Source organism: Manacus candei, unplaced genomic scaffold, assembly GCF_025592945.1.
Source record: "Manacus candei isolate 608988 ecotype Guabito, Panama unplaced genomic scaffold, ASM2559294v1 h1tg000103l, whole genome shotgun sequence".
Classification (NCBI taxonomy): domain Eukaryota; kingdom Metazoa; phylum Chordata; class Aves; order Passeriformes; family Pipridae; genus Manacus; species Manacus candei.
Window position 1 is genome coordinate 3,173,952 of NW_026138151.1, and position 15,587 is coordinate 3,189,538.

Genomic DNA, 15,587 nt, shown 5'->3' on the forward strand with positions numbered 1-15,587 from the left:
TTTTCATTTGGGAGTCATACCCAGCTGGTACCAATGGGAAATTATGTGTGCCTGGGTGTCTTGTTGCACCCTTGTATGACAAATGGAATCCTGGTGTTATCCAAGCTGTTCATTTGGAGAAAAGGGGAGGGGGAGGAATCTTCCAGACGTCAGTCAGTTTGTCTGCCCTCAAAAAACATTTTTCAAGCTTTGACAAAATATTATTTTCAACTGCCATGTGAAATTGCATTGTGGCATTTTCATCTTCTGTGATCAGGGTGAGGAAGATCAAGCTGGAATTTTAGTTTGAAATTTTTTTTCAGTGCTGATATAAACTCCCTGTGTTCAGATTCTTCCTGCAGTAGTGTTGCTGTTGAAAAGCATGGCACACACCATAAAGACACTCTCAGAAGGAGGTTTGTCATATGGTCAGGCCGCTCCACATCTGTCATATTTCAAAGGGTTTATAACAAAGATGTGTAGAGAAGGTGGAATGTACAGTATGTTGCTTTGAATGGAAATGAGACCAAAAAGAGTTGTGTTAGAACAAATACACATTACTTCAAAGCTTTTTAAACTCTCTTAGGAGCCATCTCGTTTAAACCTATAATACATTGGAGGATTCTTATGAACAAGTCGTATCCATAATAATCAGTGGGGTAGTTCTACACATGACTGCAAAGCGAATGTTAATTTCAAATATTTACCAAGAAAGGTCTTTAAGTCATTGTTTATGAGAAATTGGGCTTTATCTGCGTGGATGTTTTAGTAATTAGCTGGGGTTTATGGAATGCATGGCGGTGCTTTCACAGTTTTATCTCTCGTTCCAATCTTCTATTCATTTCTGGAATGCCAAAACAACATCTGTATTTCCTGCTGCAGAAGTGATTGGCAGCCACGTTTCAGGCAAATGCGTATAAGAAAAAACAAATGTCAAATTTCATCTGGTAAATGATATTTACAGACTTTAAAGTCAAAATGCTGGGTTTAAAAAATTGTGACGTGATGGATGTTAGGGGGAAGAAAGGGATAGGCTTGCAGTTTTGTGATTTGTCATGAGCTGTGGAGGAAAAACAGATTAATCTTCATTAACATTTAGAATTGTAATTTCTGTTATCAGGTTAGACATAATGTTTCAGTTTGGTTTTTTGCAGTAGACTTTGAAGTGGTTATTAGTACAGACAAAAGCATAAATGCACATTAACATGCAGGTAATGGTTTGTGTATTGAAGGAAATGGTAGCTAATACCAGAGTCTATCTAGCAACTTGCAAAAAAAGATAAGCTGGGAGAGAAGATTGGATTGTAGTAAATGCTAAAAAACTTCAGGGTAATGAAAATAAGTGGAAAACTTTGAATGTGTGTGGTGAGGAATTCTTATTTTCTGCTGAAAACTGGTTTTGAGAGTTTATTGAACGATTGCCTCCAAATTGGGCTTTGCAGGAGCATAACAAGTGTTGCACCTAAATAGGACCTGTATGAATCCAAACTTCCCACATTTCACAAAGCATTCCATGCTGTCCCACAGGGGAGTTTCTCAGTTATGGCTTTCTTATATCTCCACATCATTCCTTTGGGATTGGTGACCTCTTTCCTCATGTCAGACGAGCGTCCTGATGATATGTCTTGGATGAGCTCATGGCTTGAACTGGTGCATGTCCTGGCCATACCCTGCTGTCATTCCATTTTTCAATCCCAGGAAATCAGTATTTGCCAATACCAATCCTTTTCAGCTCCCCTGTAATAGCAGAGCCTGAGACCAGGACCAGCTCCACTTCTCCAACCCGGGGCCAGCTTAGGAAGTCAGCAATAGTGCCTACAAATAGCTGTGTTTTGTGCCTGGGTTCTGTAAAAACTTGTCAGACAAATTTTTTTAAATGGTTTGATGTTATAAAAACACTGTTGCTTTACACCAGGCTCTTCCTGCTCTAAAAAGACCATCTAAAAAATTTCTTGATGACTTTCTATGGAGAGAAAGGGGGAACTGAGTGGTTAGCATGTGAATATGTGCTGCTTTTCAAGAGGTGACATGATAAGATGTAAAGATTTGACACATTCATGACATTTTTTCCCTCCATTAAGACAGACAGTGAACTCAGAGACTTAAAAGCATGTTTGGAGAGAATTTATTCCTGCCTTCCCTGTTTGAGCCCTGGCTGCCAGGCTGGAATTCCAAAGATCTGGCCTTCCTCTGCCCGTGGTCCCCAGAGAACTCCTTGGATGCTGCTTGTCTCTGGGTTCAAAGGAAGCTCTGTGCTCTCTCCTCAGGGCCGCCCGGAGCTGACTCCCACAGCCATCGCTGCAGGCAAGCTGCTGGCCCAGCGCCTCTTTGGCCAGTCCTCAGAGCTCATGGACTATGACAGTGTGAGTCCTTGGTTCTTCCTTTCAATAATAAAAATCTTACACTGTGTTTGCCTTAAGAATTTTTAAAGGAATTGCATTTTGTCCCCTGGAGTGCAGCTCTGACAGCTGATGTGTGTGCCAGAGCTGCACTGCTCAGTCCTGCACAGGGTGCTGGGGTCTGTCCTGCAGCTGCTCCCCCTGTTCCCCAGTAACACCCCGTGTCCCCCAGTAACACCCCTCTCCCCCAGTAACACCCCTGTCCCCCAGTAACACCCCTGTTCCCCCCAGAGCAGGTGCCCACCACAGTGTTCACTCCCCTGGAATATGGCTGTGTTGGACTGTCAGAAGAAGCAGCTGTGCAACGTCACGGGTCAGATAATATTGAGGTATGAAATCATTTGTAATTCTCTGTTTGGTGGCAGAGTTGCACTGTGAACAGACAAAATTTTCACTGTTGAATCAGGTAAAATTTTTGGACCCCCAGAATACTGTGTTTGCAGTTATGGAGTTGGTGTCTCCAGAAGTGCTCAGACCTTTAGTAGTATTGCAGCAGGTCACAATGGGAACTGCTACCTAGTGGGCTTGAAATTATTGACAGCTTTAAAATTGGGTGACAGCTTTAAAGTAGCTGCCATTTTAGCAAGTTATATTGTGCAGCATCTTGCTGGGCTTTCCATATTTTCCTTTAAAATAATGAAAAGGTTTTAAATAAATAATTTTTTCTACAGAGGTATAAAGATGTAGTAATAGCAGTCATTATAATATTAAATGGCAGTTTTGGACATAATAGTGCTCTCTAACACAAAATGTTGTTGTTTTTCCTACCAGGTATTCCATGCGTATTATAAACCTTTAGAGTTTACAGTGGCTGAAAGAGATGCAACTCAGTGCTATATGAAAGTGAGTCCTGTGAGCTTTTAACTTGCCTTTAATTTGAAACAAGTGATATGGTGCAGCCAGCTTTAAGGAGAGCTGTTTGGCAAAAAACATCTCAAGGTGGATGAGATATTTTCTTGTTGACAACCTGTTTCTCTAGTGTAATTCCAAATGTTTAATGTTCATTAAATATCCCATTGCATCTTGAAATTGCTTTACAGATATTAGCATTTCTCAGAACTGACATTCTGCTGACTAATACTGTCTTTGGACTGCTCTTAAGGTCCTAAGAAATATTTCAAATTCTATAGACATCAATCTGGGCTTCTCCCAGCAAAGTTTTTAACTGGTTACATGTAATATTTGCATTGCCATCTCTTGGCAAAGTATGCTACCTTCAGAAGAATTAAGCATAAGGCTTACAAAAGTAGAGTAACTGTTCAGTCTTACTCAGGAAAACAAAAAGCTCCTGGCTAAGACCAAAGTGTCAGACCTGAAATGTATCTCCTAGAGCCATCCAGTCGCTTCAGTGTTGGAAAGGTTTTTGATGCACTTGCCCTTAGTAGAGAATCTTAGATAAGGTGTAGTGTTGGTAGAATATATCATAGTTTTCTTTTTCTTTCTTTTCTCCTCAACATCAGGGAACAACCTTTTTTGCATAAATAGGTCCATCAGTTCTATGATAAAGTGTTGTGATGTTATTGTTATGTAAGAGATGTCCATTGTCAATAGTTGCAGCCAGTTTTTCTGACTGTATTTTGTCACATCTGATTTATATAAGTGCCTTAGTAACTTGCCTTAAGTGTCCCAACTACCAGTGCAACTAAGGTGATGCTATTTCCTTTTATGTATTCCCTTTGAATTATGTCAGTTAAAGTAAATATTTGAGGGTGAAGTAGTAATAGTGTAATAGTTATTGGAAGATATTGAATATAGTCCCTACTAAACTCTCAAAAAAACATTTAACTTGAGTATTTCAAACTCTATTGCAAGAGAGTTTTTTCTTTAAAATTCCTCAAAATTTAAAGTTACATGTCAGGATTGCTGCTGTTCCCAGCATTCCTGAGGAAAGAATTCAAGCTTTTACTGAAGAGCAGAACCTCCTGGATTAGTGATGATTTAATGCTTGATGGAAGGATGCTGGGAGAGACTCTTTCTTTTCTATAATTATAAAGATGGTGTCCTTAAAGGAACTAAAAAGTTTTCATTACATTCTCTAATAAAAGTTAAGTGTGCAGTGACTCAGCTCTCCCAGATCCTTATTAACTCACCTTCATACTTGGCTGCTTCCAAGGCTTGACCAAGAAGGCTCAGTCATGTGGCCAGTGTGGTGACAGTGTCCCCCCAGACACTGCTCCAAGTGCTTCCTGCCTGAATCACAAAGGCCCAAAGTGTCCCATCATTGGCAGTGGTCATGTGTGACAGTCCAGCTGATGAGCTGCTGGCAATAACTGTGCCAGTCCAGCTGATGAGCTCCTGGCAATAACTGTGCCAGTCCAGCTGATGAGCTCCTGGCAATAACTGTGCCAGTCCAGCTGATGAGCTCCTGGCAATAACTGTGCCAGTCCAGCTGATGAGCTCCTGGCAATAACTGTGCCAGTCCAGCTGATGAGCTCCTGGCAATAACTGTGCCAGTCCAGCTGATGAGCTCCTGGCAATAACTGTGCCAGTCCAGCTGATGAGCTGCTGGCAATAACTGTGCCAATCCAGCTGATGAGCTGCTGGCAATAACTGTGCCAATCCAGCTGATGAGCTCCTGGCAATAACTGCCCAGGCCTGGAGAAGTGCTGAGGTGGCCAGTCTGGGGAAAAGAACATTGCTCTGTTTGCCAGACCACAGTGTTTTGAGGCTTTCAAACAAATGACAAACACCAAAGATTTCAATAGCACAGATGACTGTTGTCAGTGGCTCCCTGCAGTCTGACACAAATGCCCTGCTGAAGCTTCAGTTCAGCAAAGTGCTCAAGAGCAGAGTAAGACCCGTTGAAGTCAGTAAGACTGGAGCAAGTGTGTAAGTTTTTGGCACCCTGGAAACGACCAGCTGAACTAGGATCCTGGGGCACTTCAGTTGCATTTAATTCACCTTCCTGCCTTATCTTTAAGTGTTCTCAGGGAGGATCTCTGTGTCATGTATTGTTTTCAGATGGTGTGCTTACGAGAGAGGGAGCAACGGATACTTGGCCTTCATTTCATTGGACCAAATGCAGGCGAAGTTATTCAAGGATTTGCTCTTGGAATCAAGTAAGTACAAAAGAATGTCTCCAGCTTCTAAAGCCTGCTTCTTAAGTTATTGTAAGATTATAAAAGATAGCTGCCTAGTTTTGGCAACACTATAAAGAATGCAGGCTTTTTGTTACTTTTATGAAGTGTTGCACATATTTTCACTTAAAATACTGCAGTTCTTCATTAAGATGTATCGGATTTAGTTACTGTAATACTGGATATAGCTAAGGAAACAACTGAGGAAAATATATTGTTGACTTGATATAGTTAAAGCAAAAACCAAAATTGTGCATTAACTTACTAATGTCAGTGTTTTTCAGTGTAGCCTCTTTTGCATTCTATGCACAGAATAAGCAATCACTGTATAGTTTTGCAAGCTACTTCTTTTAAAGGATGTTTGTGCTTTTCATAAAAACCTTTCTTTACACCTGCCAAGGATTTCCTAATCTTATCTTTAAATGTGCACAGCCATTGCTCCTCAAAAGCTCAGCAAGGACTTGCATGAATCCCTATATTCTTCTGAGGTATAAGCTAATCATAATATAGTAAAAAAGAAACTTCTGTAGGATTATGGGAGAGGGGAGGTACTTTTGTTTGGAGCTAGCTGATAATTGCAATAACAAACTTACCCTTTGTGATCAGATCTTGTTCAAGATTTTCCTCAAATATTAATATAGAAGCCCTCCCTTTGAAGGAGTAAGGAATGATTCTGGGTCCTCTCTGGTAAATGGAAAATTCCTGCTATGCCTCCCATGGGCTACAATTATTTAATATTTGTTGTTACATTTCCCTTCTTATCATCCTTATCTTCAGAAATGTTAATTTGTATATTTACGTTACTAAATTATAGTTTTTAACTCCCTCTTTGAAGAAAGTAGTCTGGGACACAGTAAATCACCCCGAGTTGTGGTGTGAGTTCATTTTCCTAATTGTGCTCACCATTTTATTGCAGTTTTAGTCTTAGAGATGTGAGTGACTAGCATAAATGAAAAGCAGAAAGGATTAAGAAGGCAGGACCACAAGTATCACGTAAGGAATATCTTGAAAATCACTGATTGCAGTGTACCCTCAGTACACATTTTCAACATGTGTTTGTAGTCCTTTAATTGCCAGTGGTATACATTCTAGAACTACATTTTTTAGGATGTCATTGTTTTGAAGTTTTATCCAAAATAACCATTGAAAAGGAAGCACATGAAACTGGAGTGCTTTTCTGCCTTGCTTGAGGGAAATTAAAATTTTAGCCACAGTAAGAGGTTTTCAGCAGGTCAGATTCTTGCACTGGTTTCTATTGCACTTCACAAATCCAGAGCTTTCAGTGTGGGACACTCACTGGAAGAGCTGTTCTCCTTTGTCAAGCACTGGGTCTCACTTCAGCCTCTCTGAAGGACGATTTTTCATCTTCCCTCCCCACTTAGCACTCCAGTAACATCTGTGCTCAGCAATGATCCTCTGATTGTCGGTGCTTTTTGGACGTGCAGACATCAGAAAGTATCTATGGCTCCCTTCCCTGTATTTTGTAGAGGGAGATAACACTGTTCCATAGAGAGCTTGAAACAATTCTTAAATTTAGGGCCATTTCAGCTATTCTTAAAGTATGACCTGCCAGGAATAGCAGCTCAAAGGAAAGTCATCAAGTCTTAAGAATGTATTGGACAAGTAAAGGAATTAAGCAAGTGGGATTTTAGCTGAAGGGTTTTCTGGTGGGGTTTTTTTTTGGTTTGGTTTGGTTTTTTTTCAAATAAGAGGCTTTTTATTCTCCTGCTTATAACATTGATATGTTCAGTATAAGCACCAGTGACTTTCTGTGAGATCATGGAATAATATTCTGGTATTGCTTCCTTCAGCAGATTCTTTCCAGCAGTTCTGATTCAGATTTTCTTCCTCTGTGTGCATGTGTGCATTGTTTTCCATCTGAGTTAGTGAGACACACATGTATGTACAAGAAAAGCTGAAGGTTGCAGTTTTGTCAGATGTTTTTGCCATAGGCTCAGTTGTGACTTGGGTAAATTGCTTAATTGTCTCTGTCTCAACCCTTATGACAATTCTTCCCTGCCTCAATGCCATGAAGTTGGGCGTCTCCAGTTGTGTAAGTGCCTGAGAAATAATAGAGACAGCATTGTGTGAGAAACAAATGAGCTCCTCTACCTGATAAAATGGACAAGAGCAGAATTACTTTGATGTTTTTGGACCTTCTGGCTGTTTCAGGTGAAGAGTATTTGACTGTGTGGGTCTTTCTGCTGTTTTTGGTAGGTGTGGTGCCACGTATCCTCAGCTGATGAAGACAGTTGGCATCCACCCCACCTGTGCTGAGGAGGTCACCAAGCTGCACATCACAAAGCGTTCTGGCTTGGATGCAACAGTCACAGGCTGCTGAGGTTAAACACCATCCCTGGAAAGAAGGAAAAAAGCACAAAATATGTTTGTGAAGAAAGGGGGCACCTAGAGTTGAAACAGCATTAATGGTTTGATCCTTGTACCATCTCAGTTCTAACACCAATGCAGTCCTGCTGTAACAAAGCTCTCTCTTTCAAAGTGCCTAAAACCCTTCTCTTGCTGGGAGCTAGGAAATAATCCCAGTATTTTACATGTGAATGTAACTGAAGCCGGGGACACCTGAGGCCACCTACAAGTGCAGCAGTTTTCCCTGGGTTCCTCTGCTGGCACTGCTGGCAAAGTGCCTCCCGGGATGGTGCCACAGATGCTGGGCACTGGACAGGGCCTCCCGTGGCAGTTCAGTGTGATGCTCTGTCCTGAGCTTGCACAGCTCCTTACCAATGCCAGCAGTGGCTGCTGAGGCTGTGCTCACCAGCAGAAGCAAGTTCCCAGAGTGTGTAACAATGGGTAAGCACTCATCTTCGGCATTTTTCTTCTAAATGTAATACATACAAGAATTTAATAGAAAATCATCTATCACTGAGGCTGTGCTGCTGCTGGAAGAATCCCAGTGCATTAATCAGCAGCATCCTGGGCACAATGTTATGATGATGGCTGAGAATGAATGAGCTCAGAGGTGCTAAAGGAAGAGTTGAATTTTATGGTGATTTCTCTGCCTACTCCTGAAATTTTTAGTTCAGTTCCAATTAAATTGACACATCTCACAAATTACTGCTTGAACAGTGCATATTAAGCAATGCTGACAAGTAGAATCAAACCCACTAATAATCCAACTTATGTAGCATTTTCTCTTTTGTAGAATGCAGAAATCTGGCTGACACTGATATATTTTCTTGGTTTGTTTTTAAGACTTTCTCACTGATGAGCTGGGTACTCCATCTGAATTGACTTAGGTCTGGCTTTGCTAAAACACGTTAGTGAAGGGAACTACATGAACCAGCGATCTAGAAAAGAGACAGTCGTGCTCAGAACAAGGATCTAAAATAATTCTCTGCACACTTTGTTTTGCATACCGGCCCGACTGGGAAAGCCTTGCCCTGTCCGAATTCCTGCTGCTTTTCGGGCTCTCCAGAAGGGGGAGGTGCTGCCTAATCTGTGGCAGCAAAGGAACATCCGAGGGTGAAGCTGCTTGTGCAGAGCCCGGTGAGGAGGTGGCCTGACAAAGGCAAGCACAAAAACTGCACCGAACTTCAATGGAAGTCGCAGTATTTTGCTATGCATAAACACAGAGTTTCTTGCACCCTTTACAGCAGAATAGTGATCACAGGAAAAGAAGAGATCAGCTGGAGGTGAAACCAAATGTATCCTTTTTGCAGTTAATTGATATCAGTGTTTTCTTTGGGGAATTTGATATTTTCATTCCAAGCTTGTTGCACAGTTTAGAATTGTACCTGTCAGAGAAACTACTAGAAAAAAAGGATCAGAACTTCCTTGAAAATATTATGTAACAGCATTTATCATACTTCCACTGATACTAGAATATTGAATTTTCAACTATTTATTTTAACAACAAAAGAAATCTCAAATGCTTTCTTTACAAAATTTCCTGAGTTTTGGTCAGTATTTCTGGTCCATAAAATAGGAAGGAGTTTGGCTGCAAGTGGCGTTCCCTGTCACATCTGCCAGTTTTCATCTGTGAACTCATCCATAAGTTTGTAATTGAAAAGAAATACTTTGAGTGGAAGTGTAGCTGAAACACTGCCTGCATTTTACAGCTGCCTTTAGAAGAAATGATGAAAACTTTGTATATAAATGTGTGCATACCTGCACAGTCAGAAGTTTCTGTTTCCTTTAATAAAGGTCTTATGAGCATGGTGCAGCCAAAAACCCTATTACATTTCACAAAAGAGGAGTTCATAATACATTAGGGTTTCTTAAAATGTTTTACTTAATATTGCAATTAACAGTTGAAACAGAGAACTTTCTGTGAGAAATCTGTCACTTCTGACTGAATTGTAATGTGTATGCATGCAAGATTTTTTTCTAGTGATTACCTTTGATAGTTCTTTGGTTTCCCATAAGTGAAAGCACTGGTGTTTAGCCCTGTAAAATCAGCTTCTCTGCCCCACCAATGCATCCAGCAGAAAGAGTCTGTCCCTACAGACAAATCAATGGAAAGATGAGTTAATGTCATTCATCATAAGGTTGAAAATAATGATTTGGGACAGCAAATAAGGAGATCTCGAGGAAATGTGTGCTCAGTGTGTGAAACTAAGGCATGTCATCTTTCTCAGAAGTAACAGAACTGCCTTGGTGTTAGAATTCTGATGAACATTGTTCCTGTCTCTTCAGTAGCAGCCCAGTTCTATTCCTCATTTAGTGGAAAATGCTGTTGCCCCACTGAAGTAAAACTGAACACACATCACAGCTGCATAACCCTGATGGCAACAGCAGCAGCAGGGCAGAATAATGACAACTGCTGTGACTGTGCTTTTTTCCTGCAGGATTCACCAGGGATGGTGCTTAAGAATTGTTTTATTTAAAAGCCTGACTAATGTCAATTGGAACAACTGATGTACACTGCAAATTACTAATTGCATGTGAAAATGTAAAAAACAAACAAATTGAGTCAGGCTTCACAGGATGCCAGCTGATGAGGATCTGTTTGTCAAACCACACCATGGTGCAAACAAGTCTGAGCTTTGCTGGGTCCCTTACATGTGTGATTCCAATATTTATTGTGTTGTGCATTAATTAATGAATAAAGAATATTTTTTTTCTAGTAAATGTGTGATTGTATTTGCTTAATTTTGTACATATGCTTTCTGCTTACAATAGATTTGTTTTTCGATCTTGCTGTTGTTTCTCTTGGTTGAAGTGTGTGTTAAGGAAATGAAGAGTAGACAGACTCAGACCTTTTAAGAAGGAAATGTTGATACCTCTCTGTATCTGTGTGTAAACTGAATAACCGTGGAGATTTTTCCAGGCTGGATGGCCTCTTATTTTAAATTTAAGGGAACCTGTAGACTTGGTAAGTATGTTTTCAAACACTCTCCTGTTTATTGCAGCTAATGAGATCTAACAGGTATTTTCACTGTCCCTGCATGTTGACATCCTGCTTGAGGTCAAGAGTAAACTCCCTGGAAATACAGTGCAGTCAGAGGATTGTACAGGGCCAAACTGTTCTACCCCAGCTATTTACCTCGGGTTTTAAACCAGAACACAAAGTGGAAAAAATGCCTAGGAACAAAGCCAGTTAGCAGCTATAGGTACTGCTGGGTAAAAATGTTGGAAAACTAATTGAGAAATGACCAGCAACATTTAGAACTCTGAGAAACTTCTATGTCAGAAAAGAAAGGGAGAACACTGATCAGTTCATCTCAATTTTCTTTTATTTCTGTAAATGCACTGATTTTGATGAGAAGTTCCTATTATGTCAGGTAATGCTGAGCTGCTGAAACAGGCTGGTTTGGTATCTCAGTACATGCCTTGGATTTGATGCTGAGTGTGAATATTGACTTTATTGTATTTAAAGGCATTTTGATTTCTGCATTTTTAATCTGTTTTAATTTCCTGTAATATTTCATTGCAGGTTCTAACAAATTAGGATATCTAGTAACAATGGCTAAAAAAGGGAATAAGGTAAGAAAACTCTTCATTATTTTTTTGTTCCTTATTTTCATATGCTACTTAATCCCAAAACAAAAAGAATTACAGACAAGCATACAGACAATAATCTTTATAAATTGAGAACTGAATAAACTGCATTATTTGTATTACACCTAATGATAACTTGTTCTCAATGCTAAGGTATTGTGTACAATTAAGTTTTGCCTTTTCCCATTTCTGGGACGTGTCATTACACCTATTGAAAGTTGTTTCTACAGTTCAGATTCTTGCAGAGCAGGAGCTGGAAAAGACAGTTCAGCACAGCAGATACCCCTTTTTCCCAGCACAGTTATTCTGATAAAAGCATAAAACCCCTTTGCCCAGTGCAGTGTGTTTCTAACCACGTCGTGCAGGCGTTGGAGTTTGAAGGGTTCTCTTCAGAGGCTCCTGGCTGGCCAACAGTGGGCAATTTTGTGCCCATACAAACTGCCATTTGTCTAAATCCCAGTGACATCAAGGGCCTGGAGTTAATGCTGCCCATTAACTGCAGTGGGATGCCAGTCTGTGTCTTAAGTGCTTTGTTAAAGGGGAATCAATGGGAGCATGTGCCAAAACATCTTTCATTATTACAGTTGGGGAACAGGCTGCAATTATGATTCAAAACATAAAAGGTACAATAGACATCTATGATTAGGCAATGAAATATGCCTTTAATAAGCATAGTGCAGACAGTTTGTTTTGCAATACGTAAACTTGTATAAAATTCATTGACTTTTTCATTCTTTCAGATCTGTGTGCTCTCTTTTAAGAGAGGTTTTTTACTTTTATGCACAAAGTTTTCCTGATGTTCTTCCAGCAGAAAGGCTGGGTTTGCAAGCATTTATTCTAGTGCCAAAGTTGAATTTTACTGGGAAAAGAGGAAACAGCAGAGCAGACCTTTTTTCTCTTTTTTTTTTCCCAGGGCAGCATGCAACAGATATGCTGTAATTACTCTAACTGATTTTTTAAAAATGGAATATTTCTGTCCACTACCTGTCAAAGAGCTAATTATGTTTCCGTTGTGGTACTCAAAGTCAATATTGTCAGCTCTTCTTAGTTCTAATCCTCTACATTGAGTTTTGATGGGCCAGGTGAAATATCCCCTTCAGCACCTTCCTGCAATTCTTGTCAATCATCTTGCCATGAAAAACATGCATATTACAAAGGCTTTGGCAACACTGCATCTGATTTCAGTCTTTAATCTTATATGCACCTTAAGAAAACATCATTCCAACTACTGACATTCAGTTTGGGACATGAATGGGATCCTATTTGCTGTGGGAAACAAAGAAAATGATCTAATCTTTAATGGATATAATGGAACTCTTTGGCCATCACAGTGTAAAGGCTTAGTAGTAAACCACAGATCTGGGAAGAAAACAATTAGGATGGTGAACTGGTGCAGAAATTAGGCAGAATATCTCAAGTGAATAAGTAAGAAAATGCACTTTTATTTATTCATTGTGTAATTGTAGAAGACCTCTCTTCAAGCACTGTTGGAGTTAGGAGATTGTCTCTTTTGTGACTCCTGGACTTGCTGTGCAAGGAGTGCTGTTCACTGCAGTCATTTCTAACCCTGTACTGCCTGTGCCACTGTTTGGTTGTTTCTTATAGACAAGATCTAGCACATCTCAAATCTTCTGGTCCTACAATGGAAAATTAACATCATTCCCTAAGAAGCTGGAATATAAACTAATAAGGCAGGTTTCCAGAATCTGATTGCATCAGTCAGAAAGATACAGTCTGAACAGAAAAGTGAATATTCCCTGGGGGGGTAGTGTGAAATGGAGACCAGTCTTGTTTGAACAAGGTGCTGTGCATTGTTAGCTGGGTAGAGGTATTGGGAGCTGCAGCCTGTCAGAACCAGCAGCTCCAAGGAGGGGGTGGGGGAAATTTTTCCAGGTAAAAGTCTCAGCAGTTTGTGGTAGAGTATGTCCAATATATTAACACATTCATTTACGGAAAGCCTTTATACTCCATGAAAGATGAACTGTAAAAATACTCCCCCTTACCTCCTCCCCTGTTTTTCCTTCAGATCACACAAAGACCAGTTGGGGTTTGTTCCATCCTTCTTCCCTTTACATTAAAGCAACATGGGAATCAGGCTTGTTCTCCTTGTTTCAGCATAAAAACAAAGAGCAAGATCCCTCTTCTTAAATCTTTGACAAGGAGACTTCATTTTCCCAAGGCTCTGCGCTGAGTTAGGATTAGCTAGGTGGTAACATATCTCAAACAAATCTAAACCAAAAGGACTACAGATACCTTGTCTATTAGAATATTATGTAACTCCATTAAATTAAAATACCAAGGGAAAGAAAACCAGTGAAAAAAGACAGACTTTAGGCTTTAAGCAAAAATTAAGAAAATAAACAAATGTTCCCTTCTTTGCCAGCTCCCTGTGAGAAAAGGCCCAAATACATTTTTCCAGGGTGTACTCCCAACAAAACAGTCCACATTGAAAGCCTGTTTTATTTTTCTCTCTTACTCGTGTGAATGAGCTGCAGTGCAGCCAACCAATATTCTGTTCACACTGTGTCAGAGCAACAGGTTACATGGCAGCTTTTAGCTTTATGCAGGAGCTTGAGCTCAGCAATCTTTATTTAAAAACCCTTGTTCAACAGGGACAAAGGATTGAGCTTTGGCATTTTTATTAATTTTTATAATCTTCCTTTTTTCTCTCTTTCAAAGGACCAAGAGGAAGTGCATTAATTTTCAACTTCACACGAAGGCAGGTTGTACAAACACAGCTGGAAACATCAGGAAACCCAGACATTTTCCTTAGAGAAATGGAGTCAGCTAATGTTCTGCTGGCAGGAGCCTCCTGAGTGATTGGGAAGATGTTGTCAGGCAGCAGTTTGGGCAGCAGGGTGTTCACACTGATCACACTGCTGGGTTCAGGTGAATGACTCCCCTAATGCAGAAAGCAGAGATTGTTCACCATCTCACAGGAAGTCATTTCAAGAGCAGCAAGGCTGCTTTGGAGACTTCAGAAACGGCTCTCAGGTTGTCAAAGGATTTATTTTTTTTTTTATTAATTTAATTTACATCAGGCTGGGATCTAATTAAATCATGACAGCACTTTTGATTTTTACTTCTTTATTTGTCACTGAGCTTATTTGTTAGACATATTTCAAACACAGGAAAATAAGGAGAATTCTCCTGATACTTCAGACTTTGCTTGCATTTCTGTCCTTGTTCATTCTGCATATATCCAGGATACCTTTATATTTCAGGTCAGGACTCTGGGTCTCTTCCTTAATCAGGGATTTCATTTGTAATCCCTGAATTTTTCTTGTTCTACTTTTTTTGAAAGATGCACATTCTATTTTACTTAGCTGCTCTTAGCCCTATTCAAATGTTAGTAAGTGAATTCCCTTTTCATGGGGTAAGAGTCCAATGTATTTGTAAGAGAACATTTGGGGATTTTCTGCTTGCATCTCCCTTTAGCTCCCACGTACTTCCAAATCTGGAAATGCCACAGCTCCAGAGGAGCAGTTCTCACCAAGTCCTGTCCTTAGCTGGGGTATTGTCCCCTTTGAAGACTGAGAGACCAAGCATTTGTGAGTGTTTATGGTTGGACCTTCTGAAGGGCATCATCCTTCCTTAATGACAAAGTCTCAGGCTCACGGGCTGTGACAGCAGTGCCTCAGGGTTTCAGGAGAGTGGCAAAGTGGAACTTCTGATGGAATCTGCTGTGAAATGCAAGGCCTCTGTCACTGAGGCTACTGAGAGCTCTGAGCTCTTGCATTTTTTTATTGAGTAGCAAACTCTCAAAAGTGCAGAAAGCTACCCTGGAGTGATGCAATTGTCCATGTGAGCTTAAACATCCTCGTGAGGCCACCTCAGTGTCTTATGCTCCAGTTCTGGAAGTCCTAATATTTCCCCAGTTCCCCAGTTGGGTGAATGTTTGCTTTGTGCTGTTGAGCTGATCCCGAGGAACAGCAGAGGGGTGTTCCCTTGGATCCACATTATTGATTGAAGCACTCTCCCTCACTGTACTTCAGTGAAGTGTAGCCAAGAACAACAAGATAAGAATTAATGTAGGTGACAGGGGAGTTTCTCAGACTCTGTGGTGCACATTAGCCTGGCTGCAGAGAGAAAGGGCTGATACTTGAGTCTTTTGAGTTGTGAAGGCTCTGGTCAGTCCTTGAAGGGGAAGCACATGAATGGCCCAGTTGTCATC

At 40.4% G+C, this 15,587-nt stretch overlaps 1 protein-coding gene across 4 annotated transcripts in view; it reads left to right on the forward strand.

The window, feature by feature from the left end:
- Positions 1-14,992, forward strand: part of TXNRD2 (thioredoxin reductase 2) — a 36,035-nt gene extending 21,043 nt beyond the window's left edge. For 2 of the 4 annotated variants that reach the window (XM_051769112.1, XM_051769113.1), the window contains 5 exons: positions 2,247-2,342; positions 2,615-2,707; positions 3,150-3,221; positions 5,340-5,437; positions 7,673-9,195. In XM_051769112.1, coding sequence (XP_051625072.1) covers positions 2,247-2,342; positions 2,615-2,707; positions 3,150-3,221; positions 5,340-5,437; positions 7,673-7,796 — 483 coding nt within the window. In that variant the 3' untranslated portion in view covers positions 7,797-9,195. Of the gene's footprint in view, positions 1-2,246; positions 2,343-2,614; positions 2,708-3,149; positions 3,222-5,339; positions 5,438-7,490; positions 7,646-7,672; positions 9,196-11,348; positions 11,399-14,092 lie in introns of those variants that run through there. The other 2 variants (XM_051769115.1, XM_051769114.1) reach the window with 2 other exon arrangements.
- The last annotated feature ends 595 nt before the right edge of the window (positions 14,993-15,587 follow it).